We start from the raw sequence: 22,581 nt of genomic DNA, 5'->3' as shown, positions 1-22,581 counted from the left end.
CAGTGCGTTAACTGGAGCGCAGGTATTAGTTACCCGTACTCCAGAGCATACCCATTGATTGGCTCATTTTTGCTGGGGTTTACATATTGTGACAGAAGAGAAAGGGAAAGCGACAGAAATATCATATTCAGATGCTAGTTCATTGGTTACCTTTTCCCGGGCTTATTGTGACAACAGGGAACGTGTTTTTATGTTTGTCTATTATACAAAAAAGAAAGAACATCAAAACACTCGGCAATCTGATTAATACTCGGGAGCTACGCCCCTTCGTACAAATCAGATAGCCTCGTGTTTCGATGCTCTTTCTAATACTTAATGACTTCATTAACTTATTAAAACCTGCTGCTACAATATGAAACATCGTTATGTCGTGAAAGTTTCGTATGCTTTTGCGCGCTTTTGTCGATGTTGTTGCTTCTCCTGCTGTTGTTTTAATTATAAACATGTTTATTAAAAGCAACCAGCATAAATACATGAAAATTTGGCTTGCGAAAATAAGCTTACATAAAGGGTTTATCAAATCGTGGCAGTGTTGTGGTATAATAGTTAAACTTTTAATATAATTATTTGACATAACTGGACATTTTGTTTGTTTATTAGTAAAAATTAAAAGAACAAACTAAAGTCAACTTTTTGATCAACCCTCATAGTTGCGGTCAAACGTGTATAGCTGGGTATTGTGTAGTCTGGAGTTCCTTCCGCTTATACTACATAAGTCTGGTTCCCTGCCTACGTAGTATGAGGGGAAGAAACTCCAGTACTTTCCGTAGTAAATGTAGGCAGGGAACCAGACTTAGTATTGTGAAAAAGAAGCTGTTCTAAGCAATGACACTTAGGAAGTAGTCCTGATTTGTATGTGTAAAGGTTGTTGTGTTTGAATATCACCGTCTATTCTTCATCAAAGGTAAGACCGGATCCCTCAATTTCTTTTAACAACCCGTTGATCTTTTCTACTTTATCAGGAGTGAGTAAATCTTTCCATGCCCCAGCTTTTCCTGAAAAAAAATAAGAAAACACTATATGAACATTAAAGGACCTTCACTGAGGTCAAAAAGCTTAGAAACTTAAAATTAGAAATTCTTGTATAAATAAAGAGATACACTTAAAACGGAAAAATCTGCGATAGATAATATAGAAAACTAATCAGAGCTAAACTGAAAAAAAAATCGTTTTTTAACCTAGCTTAGAGTGAAAAGCGTTGCAACGCTTTTCAATTATAATAAGCATTATTATTCTGGGAAAACGGAACGAGGGAATGATGTGGAATTTTGCACATAAGTTATTTGTCCACACCTACAGCAAATGGTACAAAAGTCCCTTCGTATGAAATAAATCTCAGTGGAGATTCTTTAAGAACAGCGCATTATCGAAAAAAACATTAGTTTTCGTGGGGCACTAACTTTCGTGGTTTTCGTTGATAAGTCTTTCTACAAATTTAAAATCTAACGAAAGTTTATTTCATCTTTTGCAAAAACAGACGATCCACGATTTTTCAACCTACGAAAATGTCCTGTGTGGTTTTTTTTTTGCACAAACATCGAAATCTTATACTTTGCGCATCTACAGCATTTAACTTTTGCACGAAACGAAAGTTTTCATTCCTGATCTGACAGCAATATTCTATACCCGAAGAGCGTGCAGTAGCCTTTTGACACAAAATACCTATTCTAAAACAAGAGAAATGTGTGGGGTAACTGTGGTAAAAAGTATGCGGTGGAAACACTTGTCCCGGTAGCTGTCGGCTTCAATCTCGCAAGAGGTATTTTATTTGTCGACCAAGAGATATGCCAGCTTGCGAAAGTGAGGGTATGCAAATTCGTGCCTGAAATTTCTCTTCACTTGTAGAAATAATGAGAAATACCTTATCATAATTAGTTAACCACATGCCTCTGCTGGGGCGAGAGGGATGTTGCACTTTTTTATTATCCCTCACAATCAAACCGAGTCTGTAATTTTCATGTAATTTTGTTGTGATTAATGTTTCCGAGGGACCACAGTTTATCTATAAATTTATAAATATGCCCCTTTTAAAGCTCTCCCCCCACCCCAACCCCTCTCACTGAATCTCCACTCAGTTTCATCAACGTCATATTACAGTTATGATTTTTGATATCTGGACTAGCCAACTTGTATCATTTACAACAACTATATTACCTTTGTTAATAAATCCACCATCGAGGTTGTCATAGACCTTCTTAACATCTCTCCAGTATGACATGTTTACTTTGTCATTTTTTCGCATGTTGTCCACATGACAATGTTCACATATTCTAGCAACATCATCATCAGTGATTTGTCGTTTTAAAAAGTCAGCGATTCTTCTTACAGCTTTTGGCATATCCTGGAAAAGGGATTGATTTGTTATTATGTTTTATGGCAGTCTGTCTTGTCGATTCATCAGTGGTTAATTCTAAAATTTATTTATACCTTACATAAAAGTGAATGAAAAGGAGAAGGTTTTAAGTTCTTAGTGAGTTTACATGGTCAAATATTGCTTCTGCTTAAGCCGGAGCTAGGGGCGAGGACGGTACTTGCATCCTATTGGTTGTCAAAGAGCGTTTTGATTGGTCCTCTCCTTTATGTGTCATCAGTTTCCATTAGTCAATGCCGGGGCGTATTTTCATTGGTTCGTGAGATCTGTATTGAATCTTTAAATATTTAATAAGGATTTTCAAAAATAAAGACGTCGTTAGTAAACAGATTTCAATGCGCCAATGAAATCTGTTTACTAACGACCAATTATATCTTTTCATTTCTTCCAAATCAGCTATACAAATCGCATAACTTTTCGGTCAATCAAAATTCACCTATTAAACGTGGTTCGGCGCTATCTGTCAAATTTTGTTTCTGCATTGTTCTCCCTAACTAAAAGAAGTTATATTATATGATGGCCGAATTGAAAGGTAAAAGCTATGTTCTCAGGCGTATTGCTAAGGTTTATATTAATAAACCTTTTCATATGTGAAATAAAGTTCTAAAAACAAAGATTTACAGTGATTTACTGCGTTGGCCTGTTATAGGAAGGCGTACGCGTATAAGCGTCTTCCCCCCCCCCTCCCCCCTTCAATACTAGTTTTAATATTATAAATATGATTTGCAATAAATAAAGCAATCAATAAAACATAGTTATTAGGGTTTTTTTGTTCCCAATATAGAAGGCGTACGCGTATAAGCGTCTTCCCCCATTTTTAATCTAAGTTTAAATTTTAAATGCAGCTTTTTAATCTTAGTGTGGGATATAATCCCATCTTTTTCCAGCTCCATCTACTGCAATTATTTGCATATTTGGGGCAGGAAATATTGTACTCACTAGTCACATATGCAGATATTAACTAAATAAAGTGTTTTCCCTGTAATAAATGAAGCATATGCTCGCCCATATGGTTTTATACCGGTGGCGAGGGTAAATAAACCCAACACACACACACACAAGACGTCATATTTTTTAAGGAATGTCATAAAACGACGTAAGAATTTGAATCAGCATGCCTGCAGATGAGCCAAAATAGTTCGAGAAAAACAAAACTTGAGAAAATTGTACTATAATTTTAGGAAAAGCAAATGGATTCAGGATTCAAGAAATAATTGGCATATTGTATGTGATTAATGACTGATTTTACAGCATTTATTGTTTATTGTATTGTACGTGCCGTTTGTAATGTGTAAATTGCTTCTTTAGTAACTTCACTGTGTTACTTTTAAAAACAGTTTCAAAATTTTCATGAAAATAAGTATGAATCTAGAGGCCTGGTGCTTAAAGAACAAAAAGAGTCATATTAACACAATACCTTGACTATGTCTTCATATTTCAGAAAGAGAACATTTGGGTCATTGCGTCTCTGCCAAAATTCTAAAACATGCCGTGACCATGAACCATTATGTCCTGTCAAAAGAAAAATAATAAGAAAAGATGATACATGTACCAAATGAAAACAAGACATTCTGTCCTATTTTTATTGTGGGGTCCTGCTGGGCTCCTTTTCGGTGGTCCTATGTTACTGGGTCGTGTGGGGGTTGCGTTCATTGAACGCCGCCCTTCCTTGTTTATCTTGTTTTTGATATTATATTCACATATGTCAAAGACGGAAAAAGCTTCAAGCAAAACATGCAAATTTAATTGAATAGATTGGTTCCAATACAAAATTGAGTTGAAGATTTAATACTTGTTGAGCCGGTGCTAGAGGGGGGCGTGAGAGATGTAGCTTCTTCCCATCATTTCTCATGAACAAACTCAGTCAAACAGAGTCCCACAGTTTTTACTTTTAAACTTACGTTTTCATTGTATTGTTCACGAGAGACTTCCATTTTTTTCCAAGATTTTTTCAACAGTATAGTCTAGTGTTTTGATGCAATCATCAGAGACAAAGCTCCAAATCACAGTCTGAACCAGTCCACAATTTTGTCATATAAAGGTATCTTTACCCTTACCATGCTAAAATAGAGAACAAAAGAATCCCTAAAGGAAGCCCAAATGGGGAAACTTTGTACGGTCGCCACCCACCTACTGACCATTAGTTTTTGGATCATTTAAGATATAACATAGGACAAAATATCAAGTCATTGAATCATAGTTTCAGGACCTCTCTGTTGAAAATGTGTCAGAGTTAAATAGTATACATGAACAGTGCGTTAACAAGAGTGCAGATATTAGTTTCCCGCACTTTTTTCTGGGTTACATATGGTGCTGTTTTTTGTTGTTGTTTTTATTTTGCCGATGATACAAAAGAGAAAGAACACAAAAATACTCGGCAATCTGATTAATACTCTGGAGAGAGCCTCGTGTTTCGATGCTCTTTCTATTATTAAACAACAAATGAAATACAGAACGTTTACAATGAGACTTAAGATGGATATGATAAAGATGTGTATACATATTATCCTTCATTAAATATATACAATGTATACAGTACCTATAGGGACTAAAACGTTTTATATACTCAACTTTTCTTTACTTTATATACATCATAATGATAAAGATGTGGTCGACCTTGTATTTTTTCTGTCTCATATATCTGAATCGATCGTTTGACCTGTCACATCGGTCAAATTGATAATATGTGACTGGACACTGTAAAGTCCATCTTTAAATCCGTAATAGTACATGTACTTCACTTTTGATAAATTTTATTGTACGTAGGGCAGTACTTCTATATCCGTGACAAATTTAATACATTTTTAAAATTTAACCATAAAAATCTACTGGTTCGGGACATATGACGACAACCAGCTTTATAAGTGGATAAAGACCTCGAGTGCCCTTTCGTGCATTATTCCTAATTGGAACCACTGATCCACTGACGTTCCGTAAGCTAACTGAATAGCTTCCTCGCATAAAAAAAAATCCAAAGTCCCTGTCGGGATTCGAACCCCCTTTTCGATCGTAATAAAACCGTATTAATCATAAGGTCCATTTATGTGTTTAAATTGTTGTAAGCAAAATTACCTGTTCCACTGACAAAAGCATCAACGAATAAATCCCATGTCCCATCAGTCTCGTTCAACCCATCACCCCATTGCATAAGCCGAAAAAATGACGTCACAATATCTTTTGGGTTCCGTGCAACATAGATAATCTGAGAATTTCAAAAAGGAATAAAGGTCATACTTGAATAAGATATTCTTGTTAGTTAAAACATGCATATAAGTGAGACATTTGGTAGAATCTTTTCAGATTGATATGTTTCTTAAAATAGCATTATTAAATAGATAAAATTTTGTGGTTTTGACAAAAAGGACATTTTCATGTTGGTGTTTTTATTATTATTATTATTATTATTATTATTATTATTATTATTATTATTATTATTATTTTATTATTATTATTATTAAATTAATCATAATTATTATTGTTGTTGTTTGTTTTTTGTTTGTTTGTTTTATTTGGGGGGGCTGTTCTTTTTTTTTTTTTGGGGGGGGGGTCATTGGGACCAAGAACACGGGAGTACGTCTATAGAAGTCTTTAATTCAATTTCGGGATTTTTACCGGTATATAATTTGAAACAGTCTATATTTCACAAAATAACATTTCAAAAAGCACTAAAATATATCTTTACTTTAAATTATTTCAATTATGTTATAACATTTTAAATTGCTCAATTCTTTTTTATTACATGTATTAACATGCAACTGGACAATGTTGTGTGCTGCCTGAGTGAATCAGGTCTTTGTCTTTAAACAGCTTTCCGTTTAAAACTCTCCAAAGACGTTAATGTGAGGAAGCTATCAAGCTAGCATACGAAAGTTCGGTCTTTTAATCAAGGTCGGTGGTTATACTCAGGTGCCCGTTCGTGCCAGAGTTAATGCACGGAGGAGCACCCGAGGTCTTAGACCGCCTCCGTGGTCGAGGGGTTAGAGTCGATGACTTTTAATCCAGTTACCTCTCTGACGTGGGTTTGATCCCCGGGAGATGCTTTGATAGTTTAGAACGGAGGAAGGTAGTCTATTACTGGTGTAAATCTCCAGGAACGATGGTTAGGAACTGGAATACTGTTGGAAAAAGGCGTAGAATGAAACAAACAAACCTGTGGATCTTCCTTCACCAGTAAATGTTGGAAAGCCAACCTATGACCTATACTGTGCTGATGTGACGTAAAACCCAACCATAAATAAAAGCAACTAGTAAATGGCATGTATGTTAACTTACCCGCCCTTTCCCTTTTTGTAGCTGTTCCGGGAGCATAAAATGATGTAAATGACATTTAATCATTCTTGGGGAGCGCATTTCTTCTACAAACTTTATTCCTGTAATATAATATAAAGCTATATATTTATAAGATGAAAAAATAATTCATAAATGAAAAAGATTATGCAGTTCCCATAACTTTATGGTCGAGTTGTGTCATAGAAGAATGTCTCTGTTATTTAATGCATATGAATATAGGAAGTAAACAGAATAAAATATTATTGAACTAATATTTTGCTGCTATTTTAGGAAGGGTTTCAACCGTTAAGCAATAATTGCGTACATGCGGAATTCGCTTTTAAAGCTGCATTCCCCAAGATAATCCCAAATAGTTCAAGAAAACAAAACTTGAGAAAATGTACTAAGATGTTAGGAAAAGTAAAAAAATCATTTAATAATTTTCATGTTATATGCGATTACGGACTGGTTTTGTAGTATTTAACATCATATTTCTACTGCATTACTAACGCAGTAAGGGCTATAACTGTATATTTTGACCCCTTTTTGGTAATTCACGTGGATTGTAAACGCCGGTTGCAATGTGCAAATCAATATCTTTGTAAATTTCACATCTTTTTTTACTTTTAAATACATTTTAAAATTTTTCATGAAAATTAGCATTAATCTGGAGGCATGCTGCTTTAAGGATATACGCAAACATTTTTTTTTTCAAACAGTTATTTTCCAAAATTCAAACTATATTTTGTGATCTACCTCGATAATATGGAAATCTGTCATCTTTTACTTCTATAATAGGGAATCTATCATCTAGTTGAACAGTATTTGCCCTATCAAAGTCCAGGGTCTGTACAAGAAAGGCGATTTCTTGCGTAAGAGTTGTACCTGAAAACCGAAAATGACAGCGTTTACATGTGTTACATATGTCACGTGGTAGCTAGCTCGTGCAGCTCTTCGGAATCGCTCAAGTTTTAATTTCTTCCAAAAACGTAAAAAATTGACATCTTTCTTAAGGACTTGATAAGGATCTCCATCAACTAAAGCACATATATGGAAAAGTAATTTACTTTCCGAGAACGGTTCTTTAAAATGCACAGCCTCATTCGATATTTTACTAAAATTACTGATTACTTTAAAATCGTTATAGTCGGTTTTGCAGGACAGTTAGCGGGCCTTTTTTTCGGTCATAGGCTATTTGTTTGCATCGTGACTTCCGGTTAATGTACGGACTATTTGCCATCTTTTTCCCGGGACCTGCCGGACAGGTATTCAGCCTGGTATGCCCATTGCTTTTATTTCAGAAAATATTTATTTATTTATTCTTATTTATTAATTTATTTATTTATTTATTTATTTATTTATGTTAGGGTATGTGAAAAACTTTGATGCATAAAAGAAACATCAACAAAACAACAGCACTAACGAAATTGATTATAATCACCTGATCTTGGAAAAGTACAAATCCAAATATCATCTTCCCGTGTATCCATCACTTCAATTTGTTCAATTTCATTGTCAAACATCCAAATCCCTTTATATTGTTTCCTGCCTAGTTGAATTCTAGGTTTTTCATCGTTAGTCTCGCTCCTTTTGTCAGCCATAGTATGTCTCAAATTTGTTATACCGTATTTCCGTAGTTTTGTAGTAAAAGGTTAGTTGCGAGTCAGTACATTTCTATACCATATTTACAATTGCAATTGTAAACTCACATTGACCCAGATTTATATCTTAATCCGCGATAGTGCAGATGAATAAATCGTGTATTTAAATCAAATATGGCAACTGATACATTAAGGTGACAGGAGAAGCGCAGGTAACAAAAATAGATCACCGTTTAGCGGTGTTTATACCCAAACTTGTAATATAAAACTATGAGGTGAATAAATTTGCAGATTCTTGTGTCTTAAAATGATACAGAGTATCCAAGATGTACACATTGTATGTAATTATTGAAATTATACATACTCCGAAATAAAAGAATTTGCACAGCGTTAAATTTGTTGAGCTGAATTAAATAACATATAAACATGAGCTTTTTCACGCTTATAATTTTGTCATTATTTCACGTTATTACATGCCATATTTACTCATAAAATGCTGTGAGTAATGTTTAACAGGATATGGAAGGGCAGTAACTCATGAGTTGACTTTGTGTTTTGCAACTCTAGTTGTCTGCCAAACTCCTCGCAGCGGTTACTTGCCTTGGTCATTACAGTTGAAGAATTAAGAGGAGATCACTGTGTGAAGATTTGTTGTCTGCGTGAATACCTAGTTATCTATCCTTACAGAAGATTGACTGGATTCTGCCTCTTTGTATTATTTCAGTTATGTTCGAGCATCTAAGCAATATTTCTCACCCTTCTTGTTTATAGATAACTCAAATTATTACCTTTATGAGACTTTTTACAGTTCTTTGTGGGCGAATGGTTGTTGAGACTTACAGTTGTTAAAATTTAAAGGCACATTAGGTTGTTGAGACTTACAGTTGTTAAAATTTAAAGGCACATTATGCCTCAGAAATTCATATTCTATTCAATTCATTAGAAATGTCAAGAAAGTGTTTTAAGTTTTTAAACAATTAAAAATGATAGCATTTCTGATGCATAATGGGCCTTTAAGAGACGAGTTTAAAACGGCGTGCGGTGATTTATACAGAAAATAGTAGGTTATTGCTAAATAAAGATAAGTTTGGAGATTTCAGCAGCATTTAAGTGGGCTGAAAGGCTTTTAAGTTGTTGTTGTTGTTTTTTTTTTTGTTTTTTTTTAAAGCTGGGCTTATAGGAAGTTGATGACTTTTGATATACATTTGATGACATATAAGGAGTGTTGCAGAGAAGATAGAATGTTGTTGCAAAATGAGTTTGATTTGCTGCTTTCCGAGACGTTGCGCAGAATGGAGTTTATTGCGAAGAATGTAGTTTGTTGTAAAGGAGCTAAATGGAGTCAATTTCTATTATGTTTTTGTTATTAATTTGTCATATATTTATTTTTCATTAGGACGGACAGCGATTGCCTCTGCTACAGTTTAGCAAAGGGAGATCATTACGTAGAGATATTTTTCACTTTAAATGTACGAGTAACCTTTCGTAGATGTCGGTATATGAAACTATGTAATATGCAATACGTTGAAACATTTTTGTTGCGATTTGTTTGACGTCAAGCTACATGTACTCATAACTTTACTGGCCTAAATAAAAAGTGTATTCAACTTATTTGACTCAGAAAAGTTTTTGTTAAATATTATTTTATTTCAATCATTTCGAAAATGTGACAAAATCTTTTATCTTATCAGGGACACCATGTACATACCATCCGTCCGTCTGTATCTGTCGTATATACATGTACATGCAAATTCAACATTTAGTATCCCTTCGTCCGTATCTATGAAATATTTGATAATTTTGAAGATATTTTATTTACTCGCGTCATGTGTTTAGATAAGCCGACCCTCCTTAGTCTAATTTTACATTGTAATCAAATTTTAAATGACTAACTTTCCTAGATTTTTTCTAGGATAACAAAAAAATATTTTCTTACTTTCATTCTATACGGCATGATTTAGATCGGGTTGAAATAGAATCATATTTTGTTGGTGTTTTGCTAAACGAATAGGAAGTGATTAAAAAAGGCATCATGTATAGGTTAACCGTCGTTTTAGTGTTTACGGAACTTTTCTTCGGGATTCTAGCTCAGGTCCCGCTGCCTATTGGTCAATGCACGAAAAGGGACGCATGTTCGTGCATGTATGACGATGGAACGATAGTTAACCTGCAGAGTCTTGATAGACAGGACGGCAGACCAAAGTAAGATTATTTTGGTGGGTGGAGTTTGCCAGTATGTTATGTTGTTTTTGTTGTTTATGTTGCTGCTAGTGACAGTTTTTGTGCCCTATTGATGAATTTCATTACTTGTTTATGTTGCCGCGGCGGAAATTCTTTGTATCATATTGATAAAGTTCATTAATTTTAGGTTTTCTGCAGTGTATTATATAGGAAATTAGTCGATGAATGACATCAAATGTGAAAGGGGACGATTTAAAATGTGTCCAATTTATTCTGTTTGAGTCCAACTATAATATTGAACACTTTAAAAAAGAATTAAAAAGTTATCAACGTAGTGAACTAAATGAATATGATACTATTAGGTCGCATTTTTTGTCTACTATTAAAGGTCCATTATGCCTCATAAATGCTTTTTTCTTTATTTTTATTTTTGATATCCGGAAATATTTTCCGAAACGCTACTCATTTGCCAATTACCTGAGCCATCTTTTTCTTCTGTTGCATTTTCGGCATTTAATACAGTTTTAGTGATTTAGTATTTTGTATGAAAGTCAAAATACTACTTTGTTTACATTTTACTACTTTAATGAAAAATAATCTCTTATTCAGCACTACTTTCTTTGGGTGATGTGCACCTCACAAGATTTCAAATCATTAACTAAACATTAAAAATTCATATGTGCCCTTTTTATTCGATTCTGGGGCGTAATATGCCTTTAAAGAAAAATAAAAGTACAAAATGTAAACAAATCAGTATTTTGACCTTCATACAAAGTATTAATTCACTCTTATATCGATTCCCAACTAGAATTGGTAGACTTTCTGAGGCATTATGAGCCTTTAAGAAAATGGAAAGGCGAAAATAATGTAAAAATAATAATTAATTACACGTTGGTAATACGTAATGGCTAACTCATTTTTTATGGATAACGCCATGCGAAAAAAACTAGCTATAAATGGTCGGTATTTAAGTTGCCCAAACATACAGCCTGTATGTTTTTTTAGGCGGACTGTGTTCCTCAATCTGAGAAGACGGAGGGGGAAAATTCCCTCTTTTTCATTATGACCTCATTCTCAACATGCCTGCCTTTTGTTATTTGCAGCTTCAGTAACGTTTCCAATGCTGCCCAGAATGAGTTGTATTCATGGAACCCTTGCACCCCGTTTACATACCCGTCTAACAACTCGGCGTGTGACGGCGTAGCTGTAAGTACTCAATACTTTGTCACCTGCATTATGAGTTGCCTTCCTTACAATAACTTAAATAATTCACAGTATTATTTATGGAACCCTTACATCCCGTTTACAACTCGGCTGTATCACAAAATTGTATCACATAATGTCTCTGTTATTCAATACACATTAATATTGTATTTAAACAGAATAAGATTTTTATATCTTTTTTTTTTTTCAAAATTTAAACAGTATTTTTAGCAGCTTTCATACACTTTAAGAAACATTTTTTATTGAAACATTGCACAGTATATAATTTACAGTTCACTAAGCATGCATTTGCCATTCCAAAATTCAACTGATTCGTATCTAATTTTAAGAGTTTTGTTGTTTTTTTTTACAAATATGATCGAGAGAATGACGTCTCAATAACATACTAGTATACATAAAAACTAATACTATGAATTCGTGGGCATACAGTTTCGTGCTTTTGACACCAAGAACATTTTCGTTGGTTCTTAAATTTGTGGACTGTTCATTTTTCCAAAAGGTTAAATGTAAATAGTGCGATGCAAAATAATCTTACAGCAGACGCAATAAAGTTTCGTTTGATCTTAAATTCTTGATCCACGAAAACCACCAAAATGAGTTCCCCACGAATATTAATGATTTTACAGTAAATTGTTGAACGTTTTATACAATAGGTGTGTATGATACGCCAGGGAATTCCAAATGCACTCATTTATGACCTTGGTAACCAGGATACGGCCAGCTTCATGGTTGACAGCAACGGCACGTTGAAACTGAGCTACACCGCTGACCAAGGGGATTACAAAAGGTATGAAAAAATTACTGCGGAAAAGATCTAAAATGACCGTGCTTTTTTTAAATTTATTTATACTTTTTTAAAATTTTGTTTTGTAGTTGTTGTTGTATTTTTTTTTTTGCAAAACCTTTTGAAAGGAAACTGGCAAAATAAGAACTGGCTGGATGGCGAATAGTGCAGACCATGCTTAGACAGTAAAGACCTCACAATTTTGGTCTGCACTGGTGGCATTGTTAGATTCAGTCAGCAACAATCATATGAAACGATTTTTCTAAAATGATTATAATACAAATAATAATTAATACAAAAAATAAAATAAAAATATTATATTTAACCTTTAGAAAAGATGAAGACCGCTTTTGATATGTATCAATTGTATTTCTTATCAAACATAAACATTTTTATTATTAAATATTTTTCATCTTAGAAAATCTTTACAAAATGGGCGGTATGATTTTACCATGACAGATTCATTATCATTATCGTGATCGCTATACACATCTAATATGACGTCATATAATTTAAGGGAAAAAAGATATAACATTATTTAGGTATAAAACCATATAAAGTTCGATAGGCGTCGACATTGCGGTACTTTCCGTTTCTTATTAAAATCCAAAAAGCGTCTGTGTGAACAAGAGCAAGAAAGCATCTTGTGACGTCGTGGCTGATAAGTGCACGAAAAGTTACAATGTTTTCTCGAATTTACACAAATAATTAGTGAAAAGGATATCATTAAGCTGCACACGAATAAGTAAATAGACTATGTTATTTTTACTGATTCCTTATTGTTTCCCAGGGTAACGGAAATAACGTTACAGTGTATGGGTACATCTAAGTTTGACTTCTTTGTGGCGGAAGGAGAGCAGCCAGAAACCAATGACACTGTATTATACGTAAGTATTCTGTAATTTATGAAAATCAGTTTTAAAATTTTTTTAAAAGTTTTATGACTATGTATCTATGAATAAGGGAGTTCTATGACAGACATTTTTAAAACGCTTCTAGTTATTGACCACATTTACGAAGCTCTCGAGATAGTAAAATTACTAACAATCACATTTCGGGAAAAGGATTTCCTTTCATGAATTGAGAACAACCTGGAAGTAGATATATTTTACTTCCAAATAAAGAAGTGTGAAAAACGGTATTCAAAAATGGCCGACCTTGTAAAGTTATTATCGTGTATTTCCATACTTACGGTATTGTTCTGCTCGTACGGCTGGTGTTACAATAGATACACGTCCATAATTATGATACTGTGTGCGAGTTGTGAACATTGTGATACGGTACATCTTTAAAAAAATAGTCTGAGGTGGGCCTGTGTTGGATGAGATTCGTAGATAATACGTTACGCTTTTCCAATGAACTATACAATAAACACTAAGTCTTCCAATGTAAAACTCTACCTATAAATGTATATGGATTGTATACGGTCAAATTATAAGTGTTACTCCCCTTGGGATGCCACTAATTTGTGTTTGTGACATTGAAAATTACTCCATATCATCCATATTACTCCATTGTCATCGGAATCATCATCATAAGCAGGATCAGAAGCAGTATCGGCATCGTCGCCTTCGTTATTATTATCATTATCATAACTATATGTTTCAGAAATTGTTGTTGGCCAGTAAATATGCATGTGCGTATGCACCAAATCTGAACCCGTCCGAGAATGTATCGCCTAAGGCTCTGAGCGGTGGGGAGATATTCGTTATCGTGTAAGTATAGTTAAATGCTTTTACCAGAAGTGATGAGCCTTTAATAAGAATTGAGCCAAGCCGGGGTACAATCCGTGCTCTATACTGTTTTTTTTGTCGTTTCTTGACCTAAAAAATACTTCATCTTAAAATGGACTGTTCCAAATTTAAAGAAAGGCATATTCATAACACAAATTACCCTGGATAAGGAATAAACAGTTTAAGTGTAAAATGGTACCCTGTTGGCTGGCATATGACACCAGTGTGGATCCAGGCCGGTCGGTCCGTCAGCGCTGTCTGACTAAACTGTAAAAGCTGCATAATTATTTTTAACGTTTTAATATTGAAAACTCTTCAAAGGCAGTTCCCAAATTCAAAGCAAGCTAGTTCCTTTGTGTGTTTTCTATGACCATATGGCTTATACATGTTATAAGGATTTACTCATCGATATATTTTGTATATTTAAAAGGACGTGTCATAATGCAATTTTTTTCAAAATCTAAACTTCATAAATGGAAAGGTTCTAAAAGACGTTTCGGGAGTTTTCATATAGACATATATGCAAAATTAAAACTGTTCAATAGAATTTTTTAACGTGGCATATCGTTAGAATATGATAATAGAAACATTTAAGCAAAACAAATTTGGGGGTCACCGTTCTCACTTCTGCCCTTAAATCAGGATGTTTTACTTATTTGAGGTCATTTCAAGGGCAGATAACTTTTATGTATGTCTATAAAATCTTGTTTTTACTTTTTGATTATGTTTTTCATCATTTTATTGTTGATCAAAAGACATGATTACAGGCAATTCCATATCTTATTTCTGATGTTGTTTTTTTTAGGTTTGAATAAAGGGACTAAAATTCTTTAAGAATAGGTCATTTTTGAAGAAAAAATATCACAGAATGAAGGAGAAAAAGCCAATCCACCCATTATTCTTTATTGAATTTTGCTAATTGACTCAAACAGAATTAAAAAAAGTGTTGATACCTTCTTTGTGAATTATCTGCCCTTGATTTAAACCAAAAAATCCAATTCAGGGGCTGATAACGCATATTGTAACACCATGCCAAATTTGAAGAAATTCTATTGAACAATTTTAATTGTGCGTTTATATGTCTATGAAAAATCCCGAAAACTTCTACGCGTTAAATAAGTAAAACTGATGCTGTCTGATTTTCAGAGGATTCCGGTTTTCAGAGGGTCCGGTTTTCAGAGTTTTTACTGTATACATAATGCAACCTCTGAAATGTAACTTAGTGCATTACACTATTACTTCATTACAACACAACAGTTCTTCTCGAAGTAGAACTTCACAAAAAGACCAATCTCTAGACCAACCCCTCAAAGAAATTTTACCAAACATCTTTGTCTTTAAAAGGGTTATGCCCTGTATGACTTGTACTTAAATCTAATTGTCTTCTACAGTGTGTTCAGTTTGATCGGAGCTTACATTGTATTTGGTGTGATGTTTCAAGCCTTCGTAAAGAAAGAGAGCGGTAAAAGACTGTGTCCCAACCACGAATTCTGGTGCAAAATTCCGGAACTCTGCACGGTTTGTGTTTTATTTTCTCTGTTAAATCAGTATGTTAAGTAACGATTACTCTTGCAGGGTGGAAAAAATAATTAATATGCTAGCTTGTATTATCTCCCTTTCACTATAAAATTATTTGTTTGCTAAAAAAAAGTGTCTTTTTCATTTTTGTTTTTCATTTATTTAATCATTTATTCGTTCATTCGGTCGGTAAACCGATTGATTGATTGATTGATTGATTGATTGATTGATTGATTGATTGATTGATGGATTGATGGATGGATGGATGGATGGATGGATGGATGGATGGATGGATGGATGGATGGATGGATGGATTTCCCATTCCTTCTTTTCTTCGACTATTTGTTTAATCATTCTTTCGTTTGTCCGTCCGTCCGCCCGCACTCATTTGTCGTTGTGGGATGAATGTCCGTCTGTACGACTGTATTTGTAGTTTGTTCAATCATCTTGTTTCGTTTCAGGGAAGTAAAGGGGAAGCTATAAGCAGCACGCCAGGAAGCGGGTCCAAATATGATACAATATAACCAACTAAATTATCATGGACATAAATTCATATATTGTTATTGTTATTTGTGTTTAGATAGAATATAGATTTTGTTTGACATTGTCGTTGTTTTGTGTGCAGTTTTATTTTGTGCGTTCTTTTTTTTCTCGTCTTTTATTTATTTTTTTATTTATTATAGAGTTTTATGTCACTGATGCTATTTTAATTACTTTTGATTGCGTTCTTCGAAATTAATTTCCAAGTTTGAGCTTTGAAAGGTCAACAACTTCGAATTTCTTGCCAGTTGCCGCTCTGTGTTCGAACTTTGAACTACTTCATTATATGTGGAACATATTCAGCTAGTTAACGGACAGTTGGCTTCTCTACCCATTGTGCAATTTCGCTATTTAGTGTTCTTTCTGCTTCATGTTTTATCCGCAATTTAGAGCTCTCATACCTAATATTTGTTAATATGCATTTCCGTTAATTTGTGTTCTTTTCATTAAAAATCAATTAAATCTGCTATTTTGCCGTTTAATGTTCTAATATCTTCATTTTAATCTGTCATTTCAATACATTTGTATTTAGCGTTCCTATATATCAAACATTTTGGTAAAACTTTAATTTTGGATATATGGGTTAAAATAATTTATAATATTTGTGATGATTATAATTCTGAATAATTATATATCAATTTCAAAAGTAAAACATTATATTAAAAAATATATACAACAAAACAAGATGGCCATTGAGATACCTGCTTCCACGAAAAAAAAAAACTAGCGTCGTGCGTCATATATTTAAACTGCCGTTTATATGGGGCCATATAACCTGTCAAAAATCTAATGTTGGGCCACATTGGGAAATAAATGATTAATGTAATCTACGGCAACCAAGAGGTGCCACCTTTACGAATACGTTTTAGTACGTTATAGAAGTTGAATGGTTTAACACCCAATACGCATTACATATTAAAGCAGCATGTCGCCAGATTCGTGCTGATTTTCAATAAAACAAATAAAAAGTATGTAAAAGTAAAATATTGACGAGTGTACAAAGGAAGTAATTTACACATTGAAAATGGCATAAAGACCTACGGAAAATTAGCAAAACTAGGTCCGAATAAGCCAAATTTCCAATAAGTGGTCAAAATATGCAATAATAACCCTAACTGTGTTAGCAACGCAGTAGAAATAGGGTGATGAATATTGCTAAATCAGTCAATAAGCGCACATGATCTTATTATACAAGTTTGATTTTCTTAAAATATGTTGGCTCATCCAGGGTCTTACTCATCTGAAGGCATGCGGCTTTAATTGCATATAATTGTGGGGTTTTTTTGTTGTTTTTTTTAATATTGAATAGTTTTACTTTTTCTTAAAATCTTAGTACATTTTTCGCAAGGTTGATTTTCTTTAATTTATAAAGTGTGTTGGCTCATCTGCAGGCATGCAGCTTTAAGATGTAAAACTATACATAACACAAAATGAATTTTGAATTGACATAATGATATTATTTATAAAGTTATATCATGAACTTTATCATTACAATCAGTACTATTTATATACATGTACTGACTCGTGATATGATTTGTTCACGTGACGTCTACTCACGTGACGTGTACTCAATTAATACGAATTTGAGATTTTCGCTTATTTTTCGGAAAGTTTAATATCCGGGTTTAGCATCTTGTTTTGTTAGACGACAAATTTAAGATTAAAAGTTATTTAATTAAAAAACAGGGAAAAACACAATAAGTATGATATCAAAAACAGAATTGATTCTGTTGATTTTCGTGGGAGTTTTTGTTAAGGGAAATATGGGACAGGTTCCGATTGGACAATGTACAAAAATCGACGCCTGTTCCTGTGTGTACGATCAAGGCACTATAGTGGATCTTAGAGCTTTAGAAAGCACGAACGGTCAACCACGGTAAGTGAACTTTTTTCTTCTATCCACCCCCAAAATATTTTAACTATTGATATCAAATGACGAAATAGAAAGTGTTTAACCAATAGCCCGTCAAGATATCACTCCCTGTACTCACTCAGGTATAACGCGAGTTCGACCCTCCGCTGCTTAATTTGAAAGCTCTGGCTCCTGTTTAGAATTCCATATTTAAGACGTTGTTTTTATACCATGCATGACCTTTTAAATGACTATATGATAGATTTTTTTATGAATCATAATTACTCAAAAATATTATGTTATTATTAAAATAATAATAATTATTATCATTGTTAGTATTATTATTATTATTATTATTATTATTATTATTATTATTATTATTATTATTATCATTATTATTATTATTATTATTATTATTATTATTATTATTATTATTATTATTATTATTATTATTATTATTATTATTATTATTATTTTTATAAACATGATAAAATGATTTTTGCTATAAATCTTGCATGCGCGTTTTGTTTTAATTCTTACATATTTTTTTTTAAGTATCTAAAAAACAGAAAATCAAAAAATGACTTAGATTTCCCCTATTCAACACTTTAGATGAGAGGCGAAAGCTTCGAAAATTTAATATAAACTTAAATTAATGTTTTGAAGGTACATTGTTAGAGAAATAGATAACTGCAAAAAAAAGATAACATTTCGACAAATTGTTACCAGTTTCACTTCAACTGATAAACACGTATCAAATTATCATATCAATTTGACCGTCAAATACCTATATATACATGTATTTAGGAATATCTAATGATATGCTTAGATATCACGCTTTAGAGGGCGTAAAGTTAAAACCAATAAACTATTCTTCTTTCTATAAAAAAAATATTTGCACATGAAATATATAAGAAAATGCAATGAAGCGCTCCCTAATAAAATATATACACATGTTAAAAATATGCACATCTTTATTTTATTTCAGAGGTCTTATAAAAAAGATTATTTCGCGCATGCGTTAACCATTTTCACATGTTTTTTTATTATTAAATTAGCAACCTAAAGTGATTACTGACGGCACAATGTAGCTTTCTACCCTTTAAATGAATCCTACTTAAAATATTTTTTTTAAATGATTCTTATCACTCATTTAGATCTGGAAACGATGTTATAAGTTAGTATGTTCGATTAACCTTCTCTATTCTCCTTTTTATTATAGGTTTTCAAATGTCAAAGACTCGACCAATGATTTGTACTCGTGGAACCCGTGCTCGCAATTCTCCTACACAGCAAACAATTCTGAATGCATAAATGTTGCGGTAAATCAGGATATATTTTCTTATATATATTAAAGCCGCATGACTCAAGATCAGCTAAAATATTTCAAGAAAATCAAACTTCAGATAAAAAAATGTACCAAGATTTTAATAAAAGTAAAAAGATTTAAGAATCGAGTAATAACTTACATTTTATTCGCAATCAAGGACTGATTTTGCTGTATTTATCATCATATCCTACTGCGTTATCAACGCAGTAAGGGCTACTTTTGCTTATTTTGACCTCTTCTTTTTGGTAATTTACTGGATTGCAAGTGCTGTTTGCACTGTCTAAATAATTTTCTTTGTTCACTTTACAGTATTTTAGAAAATTTCTAAATTTCTAAATTGAATTTCTAAAATGTTCAAGAAAATTAGCATGAATTTTGCATGCTGCTTTAAGTAAAACAACACAATATTCTGCAACCATCAAATTTCGTTCTGTCATACTGATCAGTGTCAGTTATTTTTCCCTTATAAATGCTGTTTCAAAGGAATGTAGTTATATTTATTCTTCTTTCTATCCCAGGTCTGTATGGTAAGAGATGGACTCCCGTATACGTTGTACTATGATTTGGGCAGCCAGGATAGCGCCGCTTTTAACGTTGATCCAACCGGTGCCTTAAAACTTACGTACACAGCTGACAAAGGAGAATTTAAAAGGTATTGCTTTAAAGTACTTTTTTACTTTCATTAGCCTAACTTAGCTTAGATTAAATGACATCACCACCCTGACCACAATACCATAGTTTCCTCCCTTGACGACACTTGTCCTAAATCAATCGGAACGTTTTTGGCTGTTATCTATTATAATAACCTCGGAAACAATACGGAGTGAAAGTAGTTCTACCACGCGGTTTCAGATGTAAACGTAAAAGAGAGAATGTTAAACGAATGTACATATAATTGACATCCAAAAGAAAATTAAGTTCGTTTCGGTACAATTATGATTGGAAATATGCCTGACAATCATTTTCAATTTAAATATGCCCACTGATATACAATTTTAAACAAATCCGACTAAATGTCAACAGGTTGGTTTTATGTACTTTCGGGTTCTACAACCATAAAAATAAATATACAAATAACGTATTGTTTGCTTTAGTATCTATGAATTTACTTATTTTAGGTGGGCATTTGATATATTGCATTAAATTATTATTTGTTTATATGTCTAGTTTACACCGAAATATCGTATCTGTTCTGTGTATTCATACTATTGTGTTCGATTTCCTTATCCGAAGACTGACGGAAAGGGCCGAAAGTTGCGATTGGTCCTAAAATGACTTTAGTTACCTCCCCTGTACATTAGCTCCAAAATGACTCTGGTTTCCTCTCCTGGCGACAAATGTCCCAAAATGATCCAAGTTATGTCCCCTATTCTAAGAATTTCTCTAGTTACCTGTCCTAGTGACCCTTTTTACCTAATCTGATAACACCAGTCAGAAAATGATAAAATTATCTCCCATGACGATAATATATACATGTAGTTCTAAACAAATCTAATTACTTCCCCTTACGACATCAGGTGGTTGGCCACCCGGGAAATCGAACCCACAGTGTCGAGATTTCAAGTCTCGCGTTCTAACCGATTGAGCTGTCGGGCTGACTTTTCAGCACACATTTGCAACAACCTTGTATATAAATTATATAAACGCTACTATTGTCCAATGAAAACTGACGTTACAACTGTGCATTATTATAACACATTATTGCTTGTTTATTCACCAGAATCACAGAGATAACATTAAAATGCGTAATAGGATCCGTCCTTGATTATATTGTGGCTGATGGGGAACAGGAACAAAATAATGATACCATAACATATGTAAGTATTTCGTTACAAGTATAAGTCTTGTGTATTCAAATTGTCAAACCCCGTTAATCTGGTACAATGCTCTGGTTACAGTCAAATCCCTGTAGATCTGGTTATAGTCACACGTCGTTAAGTATGGTTACATTCAAATCCTTGCAAATATGATTAAATCTGTTTAAAACCTACGCTAATTACCAAAAAGAGGTCAATATATGCAAACATAGCCCATGCTGCGTTAGACACGCATAATCAGTCATTAATTGCACATCACATGTATTTTTTTTTTTACTTGAATCTTGAATTATTTTAATTTTTCTTAAAATATAAGTACAGTTTTTCAAATTTTGATTATATTGAAATATTTTGGCTTATCTGGAGGCATACATGCAGCTTTAAGGTTTATAGGTCCAAATACTTTTATATCTGTATTTAAAACAAAGGTGGATATAATTTAATGATGAGCTAATTAATTATTCTTGAACATTGTTCCTCTTGCATTTTCCTTTTTTTTCTGTAGAAATTGACGCTGACCAGCGAGAAGGCGTGTGCCAAGGCTCCGAAGGTGAATCCATCAAATGAAATCAGTTCAGGACTGAGTGGCGGAACTGTTTTTATCATAGCGTAAGTACGAGCCTTAAACCTGCCTAGGACAATGAATTTTAGTCTTATCTCCTTTCCTGGTCGGGTTCAAATCCGATCTCAAGAAGAACTTTTTTTAACCTATACTACGCAAAATAAAATTTGCGTAAATTGGCTTGCCCATTTTACTATGGTCTTCTATTTGAGAGTCCCTGATCTTACAACTTGGGCAAAACCATTTATTTTTTGTGTATGGAAAATTTAAAAATGTGAACTGACTGCATTGCGAACAGTGCAGACCACGATCAGACGACAGGGATCATGGTCTGCACCGGTCGTATTGGTATATCATTCTTCTGCCAGCACTTTAAGGGTTAACAACTCTTCTAATATTTGAGAATGATGGTAAGCATGATTTTCACGAAATTAACATATAATCATTTATCACACACCCGTGCCGATTTTGCGACTCCGTAAATATGGTATTGCACGGCCGTGCATATATTTTGACGTGACGTCATTAGCGTTATACAAACATAGTGTAAAGACGCGCTAAATGTTAGCGTTATACTATAAGCGCGTCAATGAAAAATGACTCTTATTTAACTTTAAATGGTCTTTATTTTGGGTATGTGATAAATAGAATATTAAATTCGTGTAAGTTCATTACTGAATTTATTGCACTCGCTGAATAATATAATATTTTATTACCCTTCCAGATTTTTTCCGCCTTTTTGATTGGATATTGATCACCCGAAAGAAATTGATATTACCGAGCCAGACGGGTAATATAC

The 22,581-nt window shown here is 33.3% G+C and overlaps 3 protein-coding genes across 3 annotated transcripts in view; 2 read left to right on the top strand and 1 right to left on the bottom strand.

Annotated features, from left to right (window-relative positions):
• Window positions 1-487: 487 nt before the first annotated feature.
• Window positions 488-8,412, bottom strand: LOC132749412 (sulfotransferase 4A1-like). The gene is made up of 7 exons (XM_060739177.1): window positions 8,082-8,412; window positions 7,397-7,525; window positions 6,644-6,741; window positions 5,444-5,573; window positions 3,789-3,883; window positions 2,155-2,341; window positions 488-995 (listed from the first exon to the last, which is right to left on the bottom strand). The coding sequence occupies exons 1-7, from the start codon at window positions 8,239-8,241 to the stop codon at window positions 889-891; spliced, it is 906 nt and encodes a 301-aa protein (XP_060595160.1). The 5' UTR covers window positions 8,242-8,412; the 3' UTR covers window positions 488-888.
• A 1,640-nt stretch (window positions 8,413-10,052) lies between these two features.
• LOC132748792 (uncharacterized) lies at window positions 10,053-16,690 on the top strand. Its single transcript, XM_060738463.1, has 7 exons — window positions 10,053-10,443; window positions 11,526-11,628; window positions 12,300-12,433; window positions 13,221-13,317; window positions 14,039-14,145; window positions 15,555-15,681; window positions 16,143-16,690. The coding sequence occupies exons 1-7, from the start codon at window positions 10,274-10,276 to the stop codon at window positions 16,203-16,205; spliced, it is 801 nt and encodes a 266-aa protein (XP_060594446.1). The 5' UTR covers window positions 10,053-10,273; the 3' UTR covers window positions 16,206-16,690.
• A 1,078-nt stretch (window positions 16,691-17,768) lies between these two features.
• LOC132749155 (uncharacterized) overlaps window positions 17,769-22,581 on the top strand; it is a 7,012-nt gene continuing 2,199 nt past the window's right edge. Inside the window, exons 1-5 of the mRNA XM_060738892.1 lie at window positions 17,769-18,097; window positions 19,296-19,395; window positions 19,922-20,055; window positions 21,124-21,220; window positions 21,726-21,829. Of these exons, the coding sequence (XP_060594875.1) occupies window positions 17,925-18,097; window positions 19,296-19,395; window positions 19,922-20,055; window positions 21,124-21,220; window positions 21,726-21,829 (608 nt within the window). The 5' untranslated portion in view covers window positions 17,769-17,924. The remainder of the gene's footprint in view (window positions 18,098-19,295; window positions 19,396-19,921; window positions 20,056-21,123; window positions 21,221-21,725; window positions 21,830-22,581) is intronic.

The sequence above is a fragment of the Ruditapes philippinarum genome, unplaced genomic scaffold (assembly GCF_026571515.1).
Source record: "Ruditapes philippinarum isolate M1 unplaced genomic scaffold, ASM2657151v2 ctg3663_1_1_1_1, whole genome shotgun sequence".
Lineage (NCBI taxonomy): Eukaryota > Metazoa > Mollusca > Bivalvia > Venerida > Veneridae > Ruditapes > Ruditapes philippinarum.
Note: the sequence above shows the minus strand (reverse complement) of the source record. Positions and strands in the feature narration are given on the sequence as shown.